The following is a 21,670-nucleotide window of genomic DNA, read 5'->3' as shown; positions in this document are numbered from 1 at the left end:
AGAGCTACTCCGGTTAAAAAAACTTCAAATAACTTCGAGTACAATTAATTATGTATAATTTTATACATCAAAATCTTACAGAATGGACTGAAAGATCAATTCTGCCCTGTTTCTCTGGCTGGCCTTCACGGCTAATTGGGCAAGAATATAGCTCCTCTAATGGCAACACTCCTGAATTTTCCCAACTGTAAATCATGTTGTCAGGGGAGCTTGAGTTGGTCTGAGATGTTGACGAAGGCAGAAGAGTGATAGATGGGTTAGCTACAGATAGCATCTGTTGAACCTTGTTCAGCTCATGTTTCAGCATGCAGACTTCTTGTTCAAGCCTTCTATTTTCTAACAACACACTGTCTAGTTCTAGCTGGATGGTCTTGTGGTCGAGCTCTATGGTATGGATTTTCTCACGTGCTCGTCTATTTTGGTACCAAATTGTTACCTGTCTAGGCAGCAGGCCTAGTCTGCGGGCAAGCTCGAGTTTGCAGTCTACTTGGAGCTTCCGGTTAGAATTGAAGCTTGTCTCCAAGAGCCTGATCTGGTCCTGGGTGAGCCTTTTTCTGTTTGGTTTCATTAGCGGTCGGTTTTCATTTGAGCTGAACTGAAAATCCATTTCTGGGTCACTGGGTGTTTGCAGGTGGAGCTCAAGAATGAAACTTCCTATACAACATTGTCAACTACGGGGAGAGTTTGAAACTGGTACTCTTATAGATCTCTATTTCAAGTAGATTTGAGTGAAGAGAGAGATACAATTAAGTAGATTGCTTGGATAAGTCATTAGTGCTTGACGCTAATGAGAGTTAGAGCCCACAGATGCAAGGGACCCCAGAGGGTCAAACCCGAGAGCCGATAATGGGTCCTCTAATTAATGGAAAGATGGTTACGTTCCAACTGCTTGCGTTTGAGATTAGTTGTTCTATAATTACGGTAGTCATTTTATATTATTCATAATCGGAGACCATGTGATATGCTTATAGGAAACACCTCAATTTGGCAGCTTCCTTATGAATGTGTCAATCTGAAAGGCATCAAATGTATATAGCTGATATTTGTCTTGTCAGATTAGTTCCACCTGTGGATGGCTATAAACTGAAAACATTATGACAAAATAATATCAACTAAAAAATCACTCAAGGCTACTTGATCCGAAACATGATGATAATCCATGTTTTGTACAGTCAGTATAAAAATCAACCAGCTTTGTCCCTGCCACTTCCCACTCTTTCCAGGTCTCAAACAAGAGAAAATAAAAAACATTATACCATGGACGAGTAGACAGATGCATATAGTGCACCTGTTGTCTTTTTCAAAACAAGACTCATATGGGGAAATTCTAAATTAAACCTATTAAAACCACATTTAACAAGAAAACGAGGCACAAGTTGATAGAATTAGAATATGGTATATTCTTCTTCTTCAATGGAGAACTGGGCAGCTGGCCATTCTTGTCAGGGCTAGAGTTCATTTTGAACTAAACAAACCCACCCTTCGAATGGTAACTGGCTAATTAGTTTGGCCCATTTTTAGCTCCCTTCCGCCTATGCGTAAGCGTATAGAAAAGGAATATGCTTCCAACAGGCTTTATTTGTTAAACAATTTTGATGTTCAAATGAGAAAAATTTTGTTTTTGGGTAATTAGCATTGAGCTTTTGTTACTTTGTTTTGTGTTCGACTGTAGTTAATTAGAGGAGATGCATAACATTGATCCAAACAAATAATAATAGTGATCTCCTTTTATTGCATTTGCACTTTAGTCTTCTTATAACAATTCAACTTGAGGGATGACAAAAGTTTAACATTTGTTTTTTTTTTTTTTTTTGGTAAATTCGATAATTACCTCTCTTGTGATTCGAACACAAAACTTTTAGGTTCCATTAACTTTGATCGGCGACTGTGAGTTCATAGCTCCTATTCCTTATAGCTTTCACCTTGCTTGGATTTTAATGATCAATTAGTAAATATTCTTCTTTCACTATAGGCAAATAGTTTAAAAACTTTAAACTATTATGGACCTGATAATAATTTTTCAGCTAGAATTGCTAAGTAAAAACAAGCCTAACGCGTAAATAACTCACTTTGTAAGAGCAAGCAAACGTTGATATTTACATAAAACAATATATCAAATCATATCAATAAAGGGAAAACATTTTTTGTTATTATATTTGATAAATTAAAACAAAGCTTAAGAAAATAAATAAACAATCATATTGAATTCTAATATTAATCCTCTAGCTAATTCTAAAGTCTAAACTAAGAATCTAAAATGATCTTTTTAATTTATTTACCATATCAGCATTTTTTTATCACGTGCCTTACTAGATTAAACTTTTTTCTTTTTGAAAATAAAAAAGATATCTAATTGAACTCATTTGATGTCACATGCAGGATGGTACAGAAAAAGAAATAAAGAGATTAAAGGAAATCCTACTGTATATCATGATAAGAATGTCTTTGTGCAGTTTGAAAGTTAACATTGTCATTGCCACTTCATGACCCATACATTTAAAATTTACATTCTTGACACTGTACAAAGCATGCATTTAAAACCCAAAAAATTAAAGAAAGTGTTAAGGCGAAATCTTCAAATTCCTCAAAGAAGAATCCGACTTCTACTACTCTTTTAAGTAATTAAATCTTTCCTTATGCCTCCCGTCCCTTGTGCCCTTTCCTAAAGTATTATTTGTATATTAACTTATTCCCACCATTGCACAATCATTGGAACCGCAATCTCCACCCTCCATTTTACTTGCTTTTTCTCCTTTTCTTCCCTATACCTCCCTTATTTATTTTTATCTTCTTTATTCTCTCTTTTCAAGGAATAAACGAAGAACCATCATGGGATGCGAAATGGGGAATTAATTGAGGAGGGCTCGCTCTATTTTGACCACCTTGATCAAAAGATATGAATGCAGGATTGTAATACGTCTCCAGACCTGGATTATTTTTAAGACCCTCATGGCCGCTTTGTCCCTTCATTAGTTTTGGAGGGAGAGCGTCCTTCATGAGTGAACCACATTGTCTCGGCTGTGTTTGGTAGAAAACTTTTGAAACCACGATCTCTCCATCTTTCTCTTCTTCGTTGTTGCCGAGGTGGTACTGGTGCATCACCCAATTGGTTTTCTCAGGCTTTTTCTGTTTTCCGTAATTGGTGTAGAGCACAAGAATTTTCTTGTAACCTTTCACCTTCCCACTAACAAAGACCGGCCTGGTCTTGCCAGTTTTGTGCCACCGGGTCTCACCACCCTCCGTGTCTGTGTGCACCTTTCTTCTTTTTCTGGTTCCTGTTGTGTATGCTTTCGAAGGTCGATGAAAGAAGTGACGAACTAATCCATCTGTGCTGACTCCTGCATGCATACGACCAAAACAAAAAAGAAGGAAAAAAAGTTTATTTAACAGTTAACAATATCGTTTAGATTTTTTTTTTTTTTTAAAGAATAAAAGTATATCGTGTTGAAGCAAAGTTTAAAACAGCAGCCGTTTCTGTAATGGACATGGTACTAAGAATTTGTACAGGTTAGTTGAGGGGTTTCTTCATTGGTAATGACATTCCTACCGGAAGTAGGTGACTATTTATTCGTATCTGATTGTAGACGCTACATATGGTTAGTTGAAAGGTTTCTTCAAAAGAGGAGAAGGGTGAATTAACCATACAATGAAATCGATCACATTCTCTTACAGAGAGCCAAGGGGATAAAAATTGCTTATAATTAGTACACTAACTTATGCATTTGGACCTCAAGAAACAGTGCAAGATATATTTGAGTGTTCCTCTCAGGGAATGACATTTTCTTTGGGAGAATCTATAGTTTTGGATCAAAATGATTAACTACAATAGTAGGCAATCTAATATTTTCCTTTTATGTAAGACTAGTGGAAGAGAAATCTTTATTAGATTACGTCTTTTGGCGGTGGTTAAATTTGTGCGACTGTATTAAACATTTGCAGCTGCAACACAATGATTTAGATACTTAGGTCAACTCACTAATGAAACCAACCCTTAAATGTTCGTTTAAACGTCATTAGATCTAAAACCTAATGATAACCCATCAGTCACTATGCTTTTCTGATTCAACTTACAACGCACAACCCTTTTACCAGAAACAGAAAACTGTAGGTTTGATCGATCCTTGCAACTTAATTAATTTACCTGGCAACTTTTCAGGGTGGGTATAGCATATTCCGTTCTCGCCTTCAAGTGTAGGGATGAACTCATCGATAAGTGGGTGAAGCTTACGAGCATCAGATCGAACCTTCCCTTCCAGATGCTCAAGAAGCTCTTGATCCGTCGGATCAAACTTCACCCCAGCTGGTAGTCCAGGCAAATCATGAATTCTCGCCTATAATAAAACAAATCAAAACATCACATAAANAGATTTTTTTAAAGAATAAAAGTATATCGTGTTGAAGCAAAGTTTAAAACAGCAGCCGTTTCTGTAATGGACATGGTACTAAGAATTTGTACAGGTTAGTTGAGGGGTTTCTTCATTGGTAATGACATTCCTACCGGAAGTAGGTGACTATTTATTCGTATCTGATTGTAGACGCTACATATGGTTTGTTGAAAGGTTTCTTCAAAAGAGGAGAAGGGTGAATTAACCATACAATGAAATCGATCACATTCTCTTACAGAGAGCCAAGGGGATAAAAATTGCTTATAATTAGTACACTAACTTATGCATTTGGACCTCAAGAAACAGTGCAAGATATATTTGAGTGTTCCTCTCAGGGAATGACATTTTCTTTGGGAGAATCTATAGTTTTGGATCAAAATGATTAACTACAATAGTAGGCAATCTAATATTTTCCTTTTATGTAAGACTAGTGGAAGAGAAATCTTTATTAGATTACGTCTTTTGGCGGTGGTTAAATTTGTGCGACTGTATTAAACATTTGCAGCTGCAACACAATGATTTAGATACTTAGGTCAACTCACTAATGAAACCAACCCTTAAATGTTCGTTTAAACGTCATTAGATCTAAAACCTAATGATAACCCATCAGTCACTATGCTTTTCTGATTCAACTTACAACACACAACCCTTTTACCAGAAACAGAAAACTGTAGGTTTGATCGATCCTTGCAACTTAATTAATTTACCTGGCAACTTTTCAGGGTGGGTATAGCATATTCCGTTCTCGCCTTCAAGTGTAGGGATGAACTCATCGATAAGTGGGTGAAGCTTACGAGCATCAGATCGAACCTTCCCCTCCAGATGTTCAAGAAGCTCTTGATCCGTCGGATCAAACTTCACCCCAGCTGGTAGTCCAGGCAAATCATGAATTCTCGCCTATAATAAAACAAATCAAAACATCACATAAAATAATAATAATAATAATAATATATATATCTTAATGATCAGAAAGAAGTATTAAACACACACCTGCTCATTACATTTAATCTGATGACCACATGAAGGACAAGATCTAACCAGACAGTCTTTGGCTTTGGCAGTAATATTATTAGTAGTTGATGGCGACGAGCTTCTCTCAATAGTTTGCACATCACTGCAGTCATTACACCAAGTCATTTCCTTTGGTTTTCTCTTATGCCCATTACACAACTGATCTTTCTTATTTTCTTCCTTCCCCCCGTGCCGCTAGTACTCCAAAATAAACAATGCAACAATATAAGAGACAGAGAGAGAGATAAGGTGATAACAAAAAGGAAAAGAAGAAAAAGCAACTTGTCTCTTCCAAAGCCTTGTTCCCCCTCAAGCCAGCTCTTCTCTATCTTCTTCAGGGTATACTGAGGAAATTAAATAAAATTGCCCTTCCCTTTTTACGTAGCTACCTAAAAAATAAACATAGATTCTAAAATTTTGAGTGATATAGTTAGAACTAATTAAAGAAAGAGAAGGGGAAAAAAAAAGGTTTGCTTGGATCTTACGTTTGGATTTTGCTTACATTTGTGTATGAAAACTTGTAGGAGAATAAATGTAGTTTTTGTGTCTTTTTTACTCAGCCAAAAGGCAACTTTGATTTGTTAAGACCGGTTCAAAGAGTAGAATAATAAAATAAATATAAGGAAGGGTGGGGGTTGAGTGGAGTAGGGGCAATCTGATTTAAGAGGAAGAGGTGTTTCACCTGAGAATGAGAAAGAGAGAGGTTTCTTGCTTTACATGAGAAGTCTACGTGAAGAAATAGAATTATGACTGTTAATATTAGTCATTTCTTCTTTATCATTATATATATATATATATATTCTACATCCAAATATTATAGCTTTATTCACACTCTAGGATGACATTCCACCTGAATCTCACTCTTCCTATTAATTTTCTTTCATTAATTTTGACACTACTTCTCTCATCTTCTTCAATCATATGCCATGTGTCATTACATACTGCATATTAAATCTACTCAAAATCAACACGTAGCTTCAGTGTACATAGAAAATCAAAAGGGTAATTATTTTCTTAATTAAGGTTACAGATAAATAAAAAATTTTAATTATTCAGCACGAGAGAAATATATATTTTATATGATGTACATTAGTTATTAAGTTATCCATTTATGCTTTTGAAGTTTGAGTTTTAACATTGCAATTTAAGATTAGTACGTGTCACATCACTTAAAATATAAATTGAGATACATGATATTATTACTTAAATCATAATCTATGTAAATACAGTTGGTGAAGACATATACGCATTAACATTATCCAAAAATTTAATATTCAACATGGGAATGATAGAACGAGATATATTCAAAGAATTAAGCTGATTAAGTATTTGCACTTTCTAATTCTATAGCCATTCTTTAAATGATATATTGATAACAAAAAGACAAAAATTTGATGACATGCAGGATATATTTAAGAATTGGTTTCAGAAAGTTTTGAGATAGCAAACATGATGCACGTAAATGGTTGAATATCGTATATGGATTCTAATCTTGTACCCTTCATCCCAACGTGTTTCGCGAGTTGAGTCGAGGACCCTTTCCAGTTGTAGAATTTCCTTTTGAAGCTTAAAATAAAAAATAGGTAGTTAGACAGCATAAATACGATACATCATTGTCACCTCCAAAGATTAAGAGAATTGTTTTTTGGAATAAATCTTTGGGTGAAGGTACAACCTTCAAGCTACCCAATCAACTTCCACCTCACCTTCCTCAATTCTCAACTTGCTCTTAAGGTTCCATGGCAGCCCCACTTGTTATTTATTGTTATCACTATCCATTTATTTAACATCTTTTATCCTATTTAATTCTCTTATCATTCTTTCATTTTTATTTTTATTTTTATTTTTATTTTAATTAAATGAAGTAACGCATAGTATAAGAGATCTTATTATTACCTTTTCTTTAATTCTCTATTCATAAGAGAAATTACTACCATTCAAATTCATCAATATAATAATACCACCACATGGTCTATATTTGGTTTGTCATTTAATTTTGCTAGAGATTTCAATTGCTATTATCAAGTACAGTTCTCATCATGATCAGACGATTGAAAATGCTTAATTTCTGGTCCCATTTCACTTTCAAATTGGTGATTGGTTGTTTCATTACACTTTGAAATCTTAATGAAGTAATTATGAAACAAGACTAAACAATTATTATGGATGGAACTTGGATTGTTTCCATATAAACGCAACACAAATGTTCCACTTCCTCATCATCATCTTCTAGGGCTTACGTACCATCCAAGCTATTTTTTTTTTTTTCTTTTTGATGATCGGGTTGCCCGGACCAGTTTACACATGCTTCAATTAATCCCCAAACTCTGAAGATAACAGTCGGTAAACCTCCAATGATCACTCATATTAGCAACCGAAGTGAATCGAATTTATAACCTCTTGAATTATACCCCAAAAATCTCTATTCAATCACTCAACCACCCAAGAGTGGTTACCATCCAAGCATATTCCCTTTCCCTCAGACTTTAAATTGAGAAGCCGTTATTGTTCTTATAAAAAATATAAAAAAAAAAGTTTTTATCCACATTTAACTTGGGCTTGGGCCCATTCTGTAAAGCCCGCTTGTCATTCTCATTAAAAAATAAGTTAGGCACATCTAACTAGTCTATCCTAATTTGTTTTCCATTTACAAAATGATTATTAAGATTATAATACATTTTCGAATAAATATAATAATACGACAGGATTTTACTAGAAGACCCATGTATAATTAATGTGAAATGTGACCTATTACTTTCTTTAGGCTGAATGAAAGCTCTCACTCTCCATCAAAGAAGACAAGAGGACCCAATTCAATAAATGGACGGCCAAGACCAATGCCTACCTCTTGTATTCAATTATCTGTTCTTTCATTCAATTGTCAGAAGCTGTCCACTCAGTCTGAACTTGGACCCTTTCAAATAAAAAGAGTGGTTGCAAACATGGTAGAAAAATGGAGGGAACATTCAAAATAGACACTCAAAAAGCTTTTGGATCCTATTTTACAATCGTGTAAACAGTTATTCTGCTGAAATTATGATTTGTCATTGTTGACAAATCTCATGTTTGCATGTTAACATTACCTAACCAAAAAGAAATTAACCACCAACTAAAATACAACAAACAACAATAATCACAGACTACAGTGACAATCTTCCACGTCTTAATCTATGATCTAGCTTACAGTTAATGCACCAGTCAAGAGGGCACTGTTGAAAATCTGTCTCACTACTGCTTCATTCCCTCTACCCTGCGCAATCAAACACCATTAAGGTGTTGAAAATCGGTTGAATTCATGACTATATTCTTAAACTATAAATTGATCAGAGGCATCTTCATGATAATAAGGGGAGAGCTTCCCATCCTTCTTATTGGTCTGTAATTTCTTCTCAGTACTAGCCTCTTGCAACAACTTAACCACCTTTCGCATTGAAGGACGGTTAATAGGAAGTGCATTGGTGCAGAGGAGACTGACCTCCAGGACCCTGCACATTTCTTCCTTGTGACTAGAATCAAGTTTGGAGTCGATCACACTGTCAAAATCTCTCTGGTCCAAGGTGGTGCAGACCCATTTTACCAAATCTTTATCCCCAAATTCTGGATCAATTGGGAGTCTACCAGTAACCAACTCCAAGAGAACAACTCCAAAACTGTATATGTCACTCTTTTCATTCACTCGAAGAGTATAGGCATATTCTGCATCAATTTACAAACAATAGAACACACTCGGTTAGAAGTAAGCTAAAAATAATGTGTAAGGAATGGCTATTAAAAAGAATGTACTAAAAGAGAATGATCATAACGTCAACTACAATAATAGGCCAAACATGCCCTTTCATGAAATCAAACTACTAGTTCTAGCAAACATAAGTTTTGCCAGATTGATCAAACCATGTAGCTGTAGGTATTGGACTAAACTTATTCCCTCATTATCCTCACTTTTTGGTAAACTTAGCTTTAATTATTATTTGTAAGTAGGAAACCAACTATTGGTGCAAAAATAAAATGATGAGAACTGAATGAACATATTTACATGTTGATATAAATACAGTATGTAAGCCTTTAAAAAAATAAAATCGAGAAGTCAACAGAGTTAATTGAATACAACAATAATGGACAATAAATTAAAGAAGTTTGCTATTATACCTGGTGCAATGTAACCGCAAGAACCTGCAATCCCAGACATGGACTCTTGCCCCTTGCTAACTCTTTCAACAACTTTAGCAACTCCAAAATCTGCAACTCTAGCATTAAACTCTCCATCCAACAATATATTGTTGGATTTCACATCTCGATGAACAATTGGAGGAACACAATCATGATGCAAATAAGACAATCCCTCAGCTGCATCTAAAGCTATCTTATACCTTGTTGGCCAATCCAACAAACCTGCCTTGCTGCTATGCAAAAAATCCCCCAAGCTCCCATTTGGCATGTATTCATAAACCAGAAGCTTGCTAACTCCACTGTTGCAACAGCACCACAATCTCACAATATTCTTGTGCCGAATCTTCCCCAATGTTTCAACTTCTACTTCAAATTCATCTCTCTGTGACCCATTACTTGCATTTTCCCTATTGGGTCTTCCAAACAGCTTTTTCACTGCCACTGCTTCACCACTATTGAGCACAACTTTGTAAACTCTCCCAGAAGCCCCACTTCCGATCAAGTTTTCCTCTTTAAGACATCCAATGATCTCAAATTCACTGAAACCAATTTTATGGAAAGATTTCCACTTCGTTAAAGCAATTCTTCTCTTAGTCTTCCTGAAATTCCTGTATTTAACATAGAACCAAACAATCCCAACAACAAAAACTACAGCTGCAAGTATAAAGATTGACCGCAGAATCCACAGATAACCCTGGTTCTTAGATCTGTCCATGTCAGGACACAGACCAGCCAAGTCCCCACACAAACCAGGATTCCCCACAAAGCTATTCTTAAAAATTTCCTTAGCATAAAGAGGGGGTATCTCACCAGAGAGCTGGTTATCTGACAAATTAAACGAATTCAGCTTCAAATTTTGCAATTCCAGTGGGATTTTTCCCGAAAAGGAATTCCAAGAAAGATCAAGATAATTGAGCACTGGCAAGCTCCCAATTTCAGCCGGAATTTCACCAGACAGCTTATTATCAGCCAAATTTAGGTCATACAGATTCCTCCAACCTTGAATTTTTTCTGGGATCCCACCCGAAAGTTCATTTCCACTCAGATCAAGCCTCCCCAACTGACCTAAATGCACTAGACTACCAGGAATTCGACCCGTAAACTTATTATCAGAAGCAGAAAATTCAACTAATTTATCTAATGACCCAACTTCATCTGGGATGGGCCCAGAAAACTGATTCTTGGAAACCAAAAGAACAGAAAGATTATATGCACCTGAAACTAATTTTGATATTTGGCCAGTGAATGAATTATCCACAAGCTCGAACAAAGAAACATGTGGTAAACCCCAGAACTTCTCAGGAACTGTACCTGACAACAAATTGTGCTTTAACCGAACCCTCCTTAAGCTCTGGCACTTCCCAAGACTTTCTGGGATTTGCCCGGAAAATGAATTGTATATTAATACCAGATCCTCTAATGACCCGTTTGAACACAAACCCTCGGGGATTTCACCAGAAAACTGATTGTACGAAACGTCTAGCACCTGTAATGCCGAGTTCGTCCCGAGTTGACTGGGCAAGTGACCACTGAGTTTGTTGTTGAACAATTTGAGTTCCTTCAAATTTATCGACCCGCTTATGATCTCTGGCAAAGTACCCTCCAATCTGTTCTCAAACAAGTTGAGTGACTCCAGCTGTAATTCGCACAACTCCGGCGGAATCGTCCCGGTCAACTCATTCGTCGACGCGTCTAATCTCAGCAACGTCGTCGTATTACGCCATTTAACCGGTAATTCACCCGATAAAGAGTTGTTATACAACTCTATCTGTTCTATACTTCTTAACTCGGTTATCGAACTCGGGATTGGCCCAGTGAGCCTGTTCAACGACAAGTCTAAAGTATTAAGCTTAGGCAACCGAGTTAAGCTCTCTGGAATAGGACCCACCCGGTTACAGTCAGAGAGCCAAAGATATTCAAGGTTCGTCAAGTTACCCAATTCACTCGGTATCGGACCCGGTGAAAACGGGTTAAAAGCGAGGAGAAGCTCTTTAAGAGTAGAAATGTTACCAAGCGCCCCGGATATTGTCCCATCTAAAAGATTGGCCATAAGGTAGAGCGTCTCGAGGCTAGCGAAATGACCGAAACTCGGCGGAATACCTCCAGAGAAGTTATTGGCACTCAAGTCCAAATGCTTAAGATTCTTCAACTGCGATAGAGTGTCAGGAAACTTACCAACGATCCAATTCGAGCTCAAATTCAACACCGTAAGACTCTGACACGTGGAAACTTGGTCCGGCAGTGTAGAGTTGATGAAGTTGTCGTGAAGAGAGAGGGAGGTAAGGTACTGAAGCCGGCAAAAGAAGAGAGGGAAAGGCCCGGAGAGTTGTGACTGGGAAAGGTCGATAGAAATGACACGGTTAGCGGAGTCGCAAGTGATGCCGTGCCAGTGGCATGGAGTGTCATCACGGCTGTTGTCCCACGAGGAGAGAAAGTTATTAGGAACAGAGAGACCTTGTTTGGCTCGCTGTAGGTAGAGGCCTTCTTGGTTTAAGGAAAGAGTGAGAAGAGGTGAGGAAGAGAGGAAGAGAGAGAGGAAGAAGAGAAGCATTTTCGATTCAGTGTTGTGTTCCGATGGAGAGGGTGTTTGTTGAGTTGTGGGATTTGAAGAAGCGTGAGAATTGTGAAGAGAGAGAGAAGGAGTGGGGTCTAGTGAATGGGGGAAATGTTGGATTAAAGTAATTCAAACATGTAGTATTAAAATAATATGCAGTCAATAATTGTCAGTAAAGAAAGAACTTCTTGATGTTTGAGTCTATTTTTGTTCTATATTCTTTAAATTATAATCTTATAAATTTTAATTGCAAAGCTATTATTTAGGAAGTTGGTGAGTGAGTTAGTTGAGCAAGCATTGTTAGGCCATCTTCTTTTTCTGCTTCTACTTCTGCGCCATGGGAATCAGATTAAGCGTATTTTACAAGACAAAATGTAACTTAATCTTCAATCTCTCACGCTCTTTCAACAGAATATGTTCTGAGAATGTTTCCAGAACATCCAGTAATCTAATTCCATTTTAATTTTTAAAATCAAAACAGAATATATACATAAATAAATAATGTAGAAATTAAATGTTATGAAATTCAGCCAGTATTTAAAAAAATAAAATAAGTTAAAATGACGGTGGGGACAAATAATATATTTATAAATAAATAAGTAGAAAAAAAATACTCACACTCTCAGTGGCTAGTCAATGTGAACGCATAATAAAGAGTTCAGAAAAGTCTTAAAAGCATGAAGGTTAGTCCACTGAAAGAGATTGCTGGGACAGGAATAGGATCCTTGCCCATTGACTTTCAAAGTCTGAAGCTCTACTTTCAAAAAATGGGGAAATTTTGGTTGTAAAGCTACTAACTTCATATGTATTTTAATCCAAAAATGTTGATGCATTTTACAATTAGATTCAATATTATTTTACCTTCAACAAATTATAAAATCAAATAGTTTTATATTAAAAAAAAATAAGAAATCTAAAATATTGTGAATATTGATTTTGCTAATTTGAGCATGGGACAGGCTCAAAGATCAAGCATCATCCTGTTCCTGTAGCGAGAAATTGTCAAACCAGTTAGATAATAAAGACACATGGTAGCACAACATTGGCAAGAAGAAAGAAACAGGTGAAAATCTAGTATAAATTATTGCTTCTTCCATGAGATAAAAGGAGAATTATCGTCTGTTCCAAAACTAAACCATAAGAAGAATTAAATTTGAGTCGCACTTCCACCTTCATTATTCAAAGACAGAATTAATTGATTAGACGTTGATTGACAAAATTAGGTCTCAAATTATTACCTAATTTCATCATACCACATGTTATAACAGTAGCTACTTGAATTTCTTTGAACAAGTATCATCCATGCTTTGGCCGAACGATTGATGCATACCCAATGTTTGTTGAAACGATAAGTTGGTATCTAAAAGGTTTTGAAACGACAAATAGATACCTTCCGTTATGTTCTGTTAGTGATTTTGGTTAGATAATAGTGAAAAGACTAAAATACCCTTGAAAGTTTAATTTTTAGTTTTTTATAAATTTAAAAATTTCTAAAAAACCCCCTAGGTTTGCTAATTTGACTAAACACCCCAATATATAAAAATTTTATAAAATAACAAAAACACCCCCGCAGTGCCAGATTCTGGCCACCACCGCCAGAATCTGGCCGGAAAATTGCGTTACGACACAGACCCATCGGATCTGTGTCGTAACGCGTAGATCTTTCATTTTCCGGTAAGATCCGTGGCTGATCTGGCCGGAAAAGACCAGATCTACGGCCAAATCTGGCCGTCGAGACCGGAAACTTGCCGAAAAATTGTGTTACGACACAGACCCATCGGATCTGTGTCGTAACACGTCGATCTGGCGTTTTCCGGCCAGATCCGTGGATGATCTGGCCGGAAAACCCCAGATCTGGCCGTAGACGCCGAAAAAGGCCAGACATAGATCTGGCCTTTTCCGGCCAGATCCGAGGCAGATCTGGCCGGAAAAGGCCAGATCGGTGTGTTACGACACAGATCCGACGGGTCTGTGTCGTAACACAATTTTCCGGCCAGATTCCAGCGGTGGTGGCCGGAATCTGGCACTGCGGGGGTGGCGGGGGTGTTTTTGTTATTTTATAAAATTTTTATATATTGGGGTATTTAGTCAAATTAGTAAACCTATGAGGTTTTTTAGAAATTTTTAAATTTATAAAAAACTAAAAATTAAACTTTCAAGGGCATTTTAGTCTTTTCACTATTATCTAACGAAAATCACTAACAGAACATGACGGAAGGTATCCATTTGTCGTTTCAAAACCTTTTAGGTATCAACTTGTCGTTTTGACAAACATTAGGTATGTATAAGTCGTTCTCCCCCATGCTTTTGACAAATCCCCCATGACAAAGCTAACTCTTAAAGCAACAAATTGTTGAATTTCAAGCACTATTTATTGTCGTTGAATAAAATATAGCAATCACTTATTAATTAGAAGTAGGTGCTCTTTTCTCTTTTTTTGACTCAATAATTAACATATAAAAAATTCCAAAAAGAAAATGTGAACTTAAATCAGTGGGCATGGCTGATGATTATGAAGTATGACTTTGAGGCATGTTATATACATAGTGACGATCTTGATAATTTGGTCATCTAATTGATAGAAACTTTACATTATGATTGGAATAAATTAAAGCATTTGCATCACCAATTAGCTCCAGCAACAACATTGTTATCATGCATTACCTCATCCTTAAATTTTTATCTTTTAGGTGGACCAATATTATCAGATTTTTATTCACTCAGATTCAACCGTCTCTAAATTATATTTCCATTTAAATAAATACTACAAATAATATTTCATTTATTTATTACAGTGTAATAATGTACCCTTAACGGGATTTATATTAATAGAATAATGCTACATTTACAAAGAAATTTTATAAAAATTTTCATACAAAATGACATGGCAACAAATGAATATAATGAGTCTCACTTTTTGTTTCACTCTTTTATTTATTTTTTGCTACCTCATTTTGTATGAAAATCGTTGTAAGATTTCTTTATAAGAATAATATTATTGATATTAATATAATAGTGATTAATGCAATAATAATGACTAATGTAGTTGTGTCACTTTATGTGTTCCCAATTATATTACATAATGCGATGATATTACCCAAGTACATAGGGATGATTTGAAGTAAATTAAAAATCCACACTTATTTATTTATTTAATAAGCATGTACCTTGTTCTAACCTTGTGCAATTTGTTATACTCAAATTGAATCATCGGCATTTTATTTTGAGCAATGTTATACTTATAATTAAGTTGTACAATTTAATCATACAAACAGATAAAAAACAAATAATAGAATAATCATTTTACATAAATTTTGTATAATTTTTTTCTATAACTCGATTGTAAACAAAATATTATTATTTTGTTTTATAAAGAGAGAAAGGAAAGGAGATTTAAATCCCAAAGGGGTTAAAGTTGATAGTGAAGAAGACTTGCAAACGTTAGGGTTACTTATCACATTTGGTTTTTAGGGTTTGTAGGTATTCAATAACCAAATGTATTTTGTTGAGGGCGGCTCCTCACCAAAAAAACAATGCCACGCCGGCTAAGGAACGTTCTTCATATTTTAGTTGCAACATCAATCAATTGGATGAATCGAAATTGCAGAAGTAATAAATTCCGGGACGACTACAAATTTAATGAACCTCCTCGACTTTCATTTTTTAAATCCTATAAGGCATGTTCATAATTAATGCGAATGGGTGATTAACTTTTATTTAATTGATTATCAGCCTAATTTTTACTAAAATCCCCAAAAATCACGACATTCCATTTCCAATCAAAAGTAAAGGGGGTGGCTGTCACTGATTCTAAGTTGGAAACGATGGATAGTTAACAGTGACAAACACGCTGTCGTTTTCTCTGTAAATGGACAAAACGACAGAAAAAGATAAGGCTGGGACATATGACAAACACAACATAAACAAAAAAACAAGTTATGAGTCAAAGCTTTTACACCAAAATGAAAAGAAAAAAACGCATAAATCAAGTGAACCATCAACTGTTTCACCTAGATATATATTTATTGGACTATTTGCTACATTGTAAAATTCATCTGTTTTATATACATAAAACTTAGCACAAGTCCAGGAAGCAGCACGTTTTCAGTGAATTTATGATGGTTTCAATTTTCAATATTGGTGTGCCCATACTTCTAAAGTGAATTTATGATATTTGATTTTTTAATATCTGGTATATTTCTATGATACATATAAAGGAAAGTGAATTTTTTAATTTTTTAATTTTCCCTTTTAAGTTTTTATACATCTACTTAAGCTCGAGTGGATTGGGCTGAACGGGCAGTCTCAGCCCATAAGTCACGATGGAACCCAAATCCAAGCTCAATATTCTCAATTCTAGATAACATTTGAAAGAATATGATGGTGCATGTCTCTAGTCTTTATTCTCCGAACAGAAACATCTAACAAGTTGGGGATCCATTTATTTCTGCAAAAATAATAATAAAAAAATATGTGGTCAGTTATTAGATATTCATGGAGAAATTAAGTTTATTTCATTTAAGGAATTAAAGATGTAACTTACCCATTAACCAGTAACGAAGTTCTCATATGCACCACTGCATCAAAGTAGAAGTTAAAACCAACTTGTATGTTACTCAATCCATTCATTTAATCTCTCCCACCAACACTCGCAATAAAATTCCCTAATTAAGTAATCAAATATATTAATAACATTTCATGAACAGTTACTAGACTGAAAACAAATCTTTACCATAAAAAGCCAAGATTTTGAGCTTCACTCATCCTATTTGCCAAAATTAAACTCAAACCAAACCCCGCTTCCTTTTAAGTGTAGCTTGGTGTTCAGTTCCTTGCAAGACATTGCATTTGTAATTTCAAGTCATACAGATCTATCCATCATAACAGACAAAAAATCACCGAGGAAAATAAGAAGAGGATTAGAGTGATGAACATTAAGATAGAAAATGGAGAGTCAAGAGCAGCTGCTGAAGACAAGAAGCAACCCCTTCTGGAAAATGCATCAGTTCCCCCGAAAACGCCTGCACAAAAGGCCATAAGAAGAACATTCAAAGGAACAGGGCATTTGGTCAGGCTTCTCCCCACGGGTTCTGTCCTTACATTCCAAGTTGTTTCTCCCATTTTAACTCATCAAGGCAAATGCCCCAATCACACCAACAGAGTTGTAACTTTAGGCTTCTTGGCTATTTGTGGACTTTCTTGTTTCATTTTGCGATTAACCGATAGTTTCCGGGATGAAAGAGGAAAAGTTAGACATGGCCTAGCTACATTCAGAGGCTTATGGGTTCTTGATACATCATTGAATCTTTCACAAGAAGAGGCCGCTAGATATCGGCTAAAGTTCATTGATTTTTTTCATGCCTTTGCGTCAATTTTGGTTTTCGGAGCAGTTGCATTGTTTGATAAAAATGTTATAAAGTGTTTCTGTCCACATCCATCAGATGAAACCAAACAGCTCTTGGTGACAGTGCCTATTTGGATTGGAGTGGCGTGCAGTGTACTGTTTATTTTGTTCCCCTCCAAGCGCCATGGAATTGGCACTTCTCTCTCTCGTAATTAGTATTTCATCTGATGTTACTTTTATTTATTACTTAATTCCCACGGTACTTTATATGATTCATTTGTAACATTAATTATTCAGTCCTTAGAGCAAGAAGCTCCCTCTGAAATTGTTTTATCATCATGTGAATGAGTTGCATACATGCGTTTAAAACTGACGTAAGCTAAGTTTCAGGATGAAATATTCAAGGGTGGCATCATCAAGAAGATATGTCAGTAATCAGTTACACTCTAAACAGGTTCATATTTCTGAGACTACAAAACAAAAGTCTAGCTCTCAAAACTTGAATACCTGAAACTGGAAATCAACAAATTATGGAACAAACTATCTCATATCTCAAGAAGAATTTTAAGTAACCTACCATTCAATTCTCAACTAACAAACCTGAAAGCAAATTTATCCGCATTCTGCTTAGTGCACAATAAAAGTAATCGCACTACTATCAAAATTTCAGAGCTTTAATGATGAGAAGCCTCCACAATGTGTAAAAGATAACTCAATTCACCGAAGAAATTGCCAACCACTTGAATTTGTCTAAGAACATATTTGAGTGCACAGAGAAGGCACACTAGTTTCACCGCAACATAAATATCGGCTCAGGCTTTCAGTTTCTGACATACAAATTTCTTTTGCAGTTCTAAACATTACTTGTAAAAAAAAACAAAACATTGTGTGCAGAGAACATAATAATTTAGTTAATGGCAGTCAAGGAAGAACATGGGGGATCTCATCATGCCGCACACCAACAGTCCCTTTTGGACAGTGCAACCCAGAAACAACCAAAAACACGAAGACAGAAGGCTGTAAGAAAAACCTGCAAAGGAACAACAAATTTGACAAAGCTTCTTCCTTCCGGTTCCGTCGTCACATTCCAACTTCTATCTCCAATTTTCACACATAAAGGGCAATGTACCAAAATCTTTAGCCAATATTTGACGGTTGGCCTTTTGGCAGTATGTGCCATCTCTTGTTTTTTATTTTGTTTTACCGATAGTTTCAGGGATGCAAAAGGCAAAGTTCGATACGGTGTAGCCACGTTCAAAGGGTTGTGGGTCATTGAAGGAGAGAAGCTTTCTGCAGAGGAGGCAGCTAAGTATCGGATAAAGTTCATCGATTTTTTCCATTGCCTTTATGTCCATGTTGCTTTTCGTAGCAGTTGCTTTGTTTGACCAAAACGTTATCAAGTGTTTCTATCCAGAGCCATCGAATAAAACCAGGGAGCTCCTAATTGCAATGCCTATTGGAATAAGCACGGTGTGTGGCGCATCGTTTGTTGCGTTCCCAACCAAGCGCCATGGATTTCACTCCCCTGTGTCTCGTAATTAGTATTGATTTCTCCCATCCTCTACGGCCTCAACCTTTTATATGTATCCTACTCATTTGTGAGTTTATAGTCTCTTGTTCCTCTTTTATATATGCATGTTCGTCTGGGAAATGTTCCTTCATGTATGCATGTTTGTTTCAGTTGCATTTTACAGGGAAAAGTGATATCAATAACAAGGAACCTTCATTAGTACTTGTGGCCAAACTCATTTTCTTGTTCATGTAGCTTTCATCAAAAGGATTATCATCATATGCTAATCCAGGGCTATTGAATTCTTTATTAAAGATGCGTTGCCGATAGGGAAGACCAATAAAGGAACTATGTACATATTCCTTTGATCTCCGAGCCATTTGCAAAACCTTGATGACAAACGAGGCAAACTCTTCAAGCACATTAATCCATCCACCAACCTGATGATGATATTATAGACGCATCCAATTGATTTGCCAGGGTATAAAACTTTGAAGTGTACATGATGATGCCATTACGTATCACTAATATTACGTCGAATCCAAATGATATAACCTTCCAAAATTAATGGAGCCGTTACACATTTGCAGCTGACATCTATCACTGTGTAAAGGAAAGGTAGCGTTCAGTTTTGTTGGTGTTAAATAAACATTTGTAAACCACAAGCCTGTAGAAATTAAGACTGACAATGGACGTTCAATTTTCACAGAAAGCTATTAACATTTTGGATTTAGGCCTGTGTTCCTGCCTCGTAATAATATAGGCTATGCTACCATTTATTCGCATTAAAACAGTATATATAATAATAAGTGGTTGCTATATATACCATTAATGTCTAATGACTTCAACTTCTTTGAGATATGGCTATGGCCTCGCTAAATGAATGTCTTCACAATGTGGTTGCTTTTTATTATTATTAGATTAGAGTAAACGACTTTTTTCCACTAAAATAACAACTTAATGATATTTTTTTATCTACAAATTTTTAAAATATCATTTTACTATCCAAAACCCAAATTTATATTATGTTTCTGATTCTGACATCGTTATGATCTTACATCATTACCATTCTCTTTTCAACCTTGTCAATCGCAAGCAATTGAGCAATTAGGATTTGCATAACCGCTCCCAAATCAAATTCTGATTAATCTCAACCATTAAAATCTAATATTTCACCACTAGAAGACTTATCGGCCTCCTATTTTCAAAAACGCTAATAGCTTGGATCGAGTTTGTTCTCTATTTGTCCTCGGAATATGAATTTGGATAATAAAATAGTATTTTAAAAGCATCTGGATAGAAAATTGTCATCAAACAATTATTTGGGTATGAAAAAGTAGTGAACTCATTAGATTATCACAACTTCTAATCATTAGTTCTTGATACCACGTCGTTATTTCATCCAAACACGACCAATCTAACTTAAGATAAAAAGAAGTGAATTATTGGAGGGAATCTAACCTCTGATTCTTCACAAAATTTCGTTTTGGCTTGACTTAAATTATGTTTTCCAATTGGCATACTTTTCAACCCAGAAATGCCAAGTATAATAGTTTAATTTATAATTAAGAATAAATGATAAGGATTAATACGTAAGTTGTTGCTAAAACAGAGGAAACAGGTGAGATTGGTGTTGGTCAAGGTTGAGGATTAAAATTCAATCCAAACTCCAAACTTTAACTGTCTGAATGATGAATGAGTTCTGTTCCACATCTTCAAATAGTCTTAGATAATAATAAAAAGTAGGGTCCACCCAGACTTTTATAGTAACGAAATGTGGGTTCATTCCAAGAAATTAAACACTCTCCACAAATTTCTTCCTGGTTTTTAGAGCGCGTCGTTAAATTATAAGACCCGCTAGTTATTTTTTTTTTTATTTTTTATTATAAGAGTCATAAGAGTTTTTTTTTTTTTTTTCTTTATTCTTATTAACATCTAAAAATAGGCTTGAATTTAAGATTTTTTAACTATTAAGTAATACCTAAAAATCTTTATTAAATCAATAGAACAACTAGAGATAATTACCTCCTAATTATTTTGTATCAACCTCTATTTTGAAAAATTAATTTTTTTATTAAATATGTTTTTACTTATTATTTCAATAAATTATACCAAATACATCATGATGTGTATTTAAAATTATAACAGGTTGTATAGTAAGTAAAGTGCATTATTATTATCTCATGGTGCTCATCTTTTAAATGAAGTTGTCATGCTAAGATTATGAATTATGAGCATATTTTATTTGTGAACACAATAGATTAGCTAGACTTTATAAAAATGTTAATACTATCAGTTTTTCTTTCTCACAATGCTACGTGGCTTGACTATTATATATGTAAATAATAAATAATTAAAAATGTATTATAAGTGATTTATTTGATTAATATGAACTATATATGAATGTCTATCCATTATTTTGAAAGGCATAATTCGGAGTGTAAAATGATATATATATATATATATATATGTGGAAAATAGAGCGTGGGAGCACGCGCTATAGATGGCGGTCAGGGACGTCCTCGTACGAAACGAACAAGAAGCGGGAAAGAAGCGGTAGGATTAAGCGAGTGAGGATTAAATAAGAAGCGAAACTCTCGTCCAGTATAAAATTAACCTTTTTTAAAAAACAAAGAGAAAGAAAGAAAATCAAAACCCATTTGTGAATCAATCCCTCTAACCCTTACCTTACTCTCTCC

The 21,670-nt window shown here is 35.3% G+C and overlaps 4 protein-coding genes across 6 annotated transcripts; 1 reads left to right on the top strand and 3 right to left on the bottom strand.

Annotated features, from left to right (window-relative positions):
* LOC116113286 (homeobox-leucine zipper protein ATHB-52-like) lies at positions 1 to 704 on the bottom strand. The gene has a single exon (XM_031399428.1). The coding sequence runs from the start codon at positions 605 to 607 to the stop codon at positions 68 to 70; it is 540 nt and encodes a 179-aa protein (XP_031255288.1). The 5' UTR covers positions 608 to 704; the 3' UTR covers positions 1 to 67.
* Positions 705 to 2,444: 1,740 nt separating this feature from the next.
* Positions 2,445 to 6,020, bottom strand: LOC116113288 (NAC domain-containing protein 73). Of its 3 annotated transcripts, XM_031399432.1 has the most exons (5): positions 5,882 to 6,009; positions 5,679 to 5,785; positions 5,376 to 5,591; positions 5,093 to 5,282; positions 2,445 to 3,338 (listed from the first exon to the last, which is right to left on the bottom strand). In XM_031399432.1, exons 3-5 carry the CDS (start codon positions 5,520 to 5,522, stop codon positions 2,806 to 2,808), a joined length of 870 nt encoding a protein of 289 aa, XP_031255292.1. In that variant the 5' UTR covers positions 5,523 to 5,591; positions 5,679 to 5,785; positions 5,882 to 6,009; the 3' UTR covers positions 2,445 to 2,805. The 3 variants fall into 3 exon arrangements, with proteins under 3 accessions (XP_031255292.1, XP_031255291.1, XP_031255290.1); XM_031399431.1 differs by having other exon boundaries at positions 5,376 to 5,785; positions 5,899 to 6,020; XM_031399430.1 differs by having other exon boundaries at positions 5,376 to 5,785; positions 5,882 to 6,010.
* A 2,322-nt stretch (positions 6,021 to 8,342) lies between these two features.
* Positions 8,343 to 12,133, bottom strand: LOC116113301 (receptor-like protein kinase HSL1). Its single transcript, XM_031399450.1, has 2 exons — positions 9,543 to 12,133; positions 8,343 to 9,092 (listed from the first exon to the last, which is right to left on the bottom strand). The coding sequence occupies exons 1-2, from the start codon at positions 12,112 to 12,114 to the stop codon at positions 8,704 to 8,706; spliced, it is 2,961 nt and encodes a 986-aa protein (XP_031255310.1). The 5' UTR covers positions 12,115 to 12,133; the 3' UTR covers positions 8,343 to 8,703.
* Positions 12,134 to 17,044: 4,911 nt separating this feature from the next.
* On the top strand, positions 17,045 to 17,677 carry LOC116113340 (protein DMP7). The gene has a single exon (XM_031399490.1). The coding sequence runs from the start codon at positions 17,045 to 17,047 to the stop codon at positions 17,675 to 17,677; it is 633 nt and encodes a 210-aa protein (XP_031255350.1).
* Positions 17,678 to 21,670: the final 3,993 nt, after the last annotated feature.

This window comes from Pistacia vera, unplaced genomic scaffold, assembly GCF_008641045.1.
Source record: "Pistacia vera cultivar Batoury unplaced genomic scaffold, PisVer_v2 Contig678, whole genome shotgun sequence".
Lineage (NCBI taxonomy): Eukaryota > Viridiplantae > Streptophyta > Magnoliopsida > Sapindales > Anacardiaceae > Pistacia > Pistacia vera.
The sequence above is the reverse complement of the archived record's forward strand: the minus strand, read 5'-3'. Positions and strand labels throughout refer to the sequence as shown.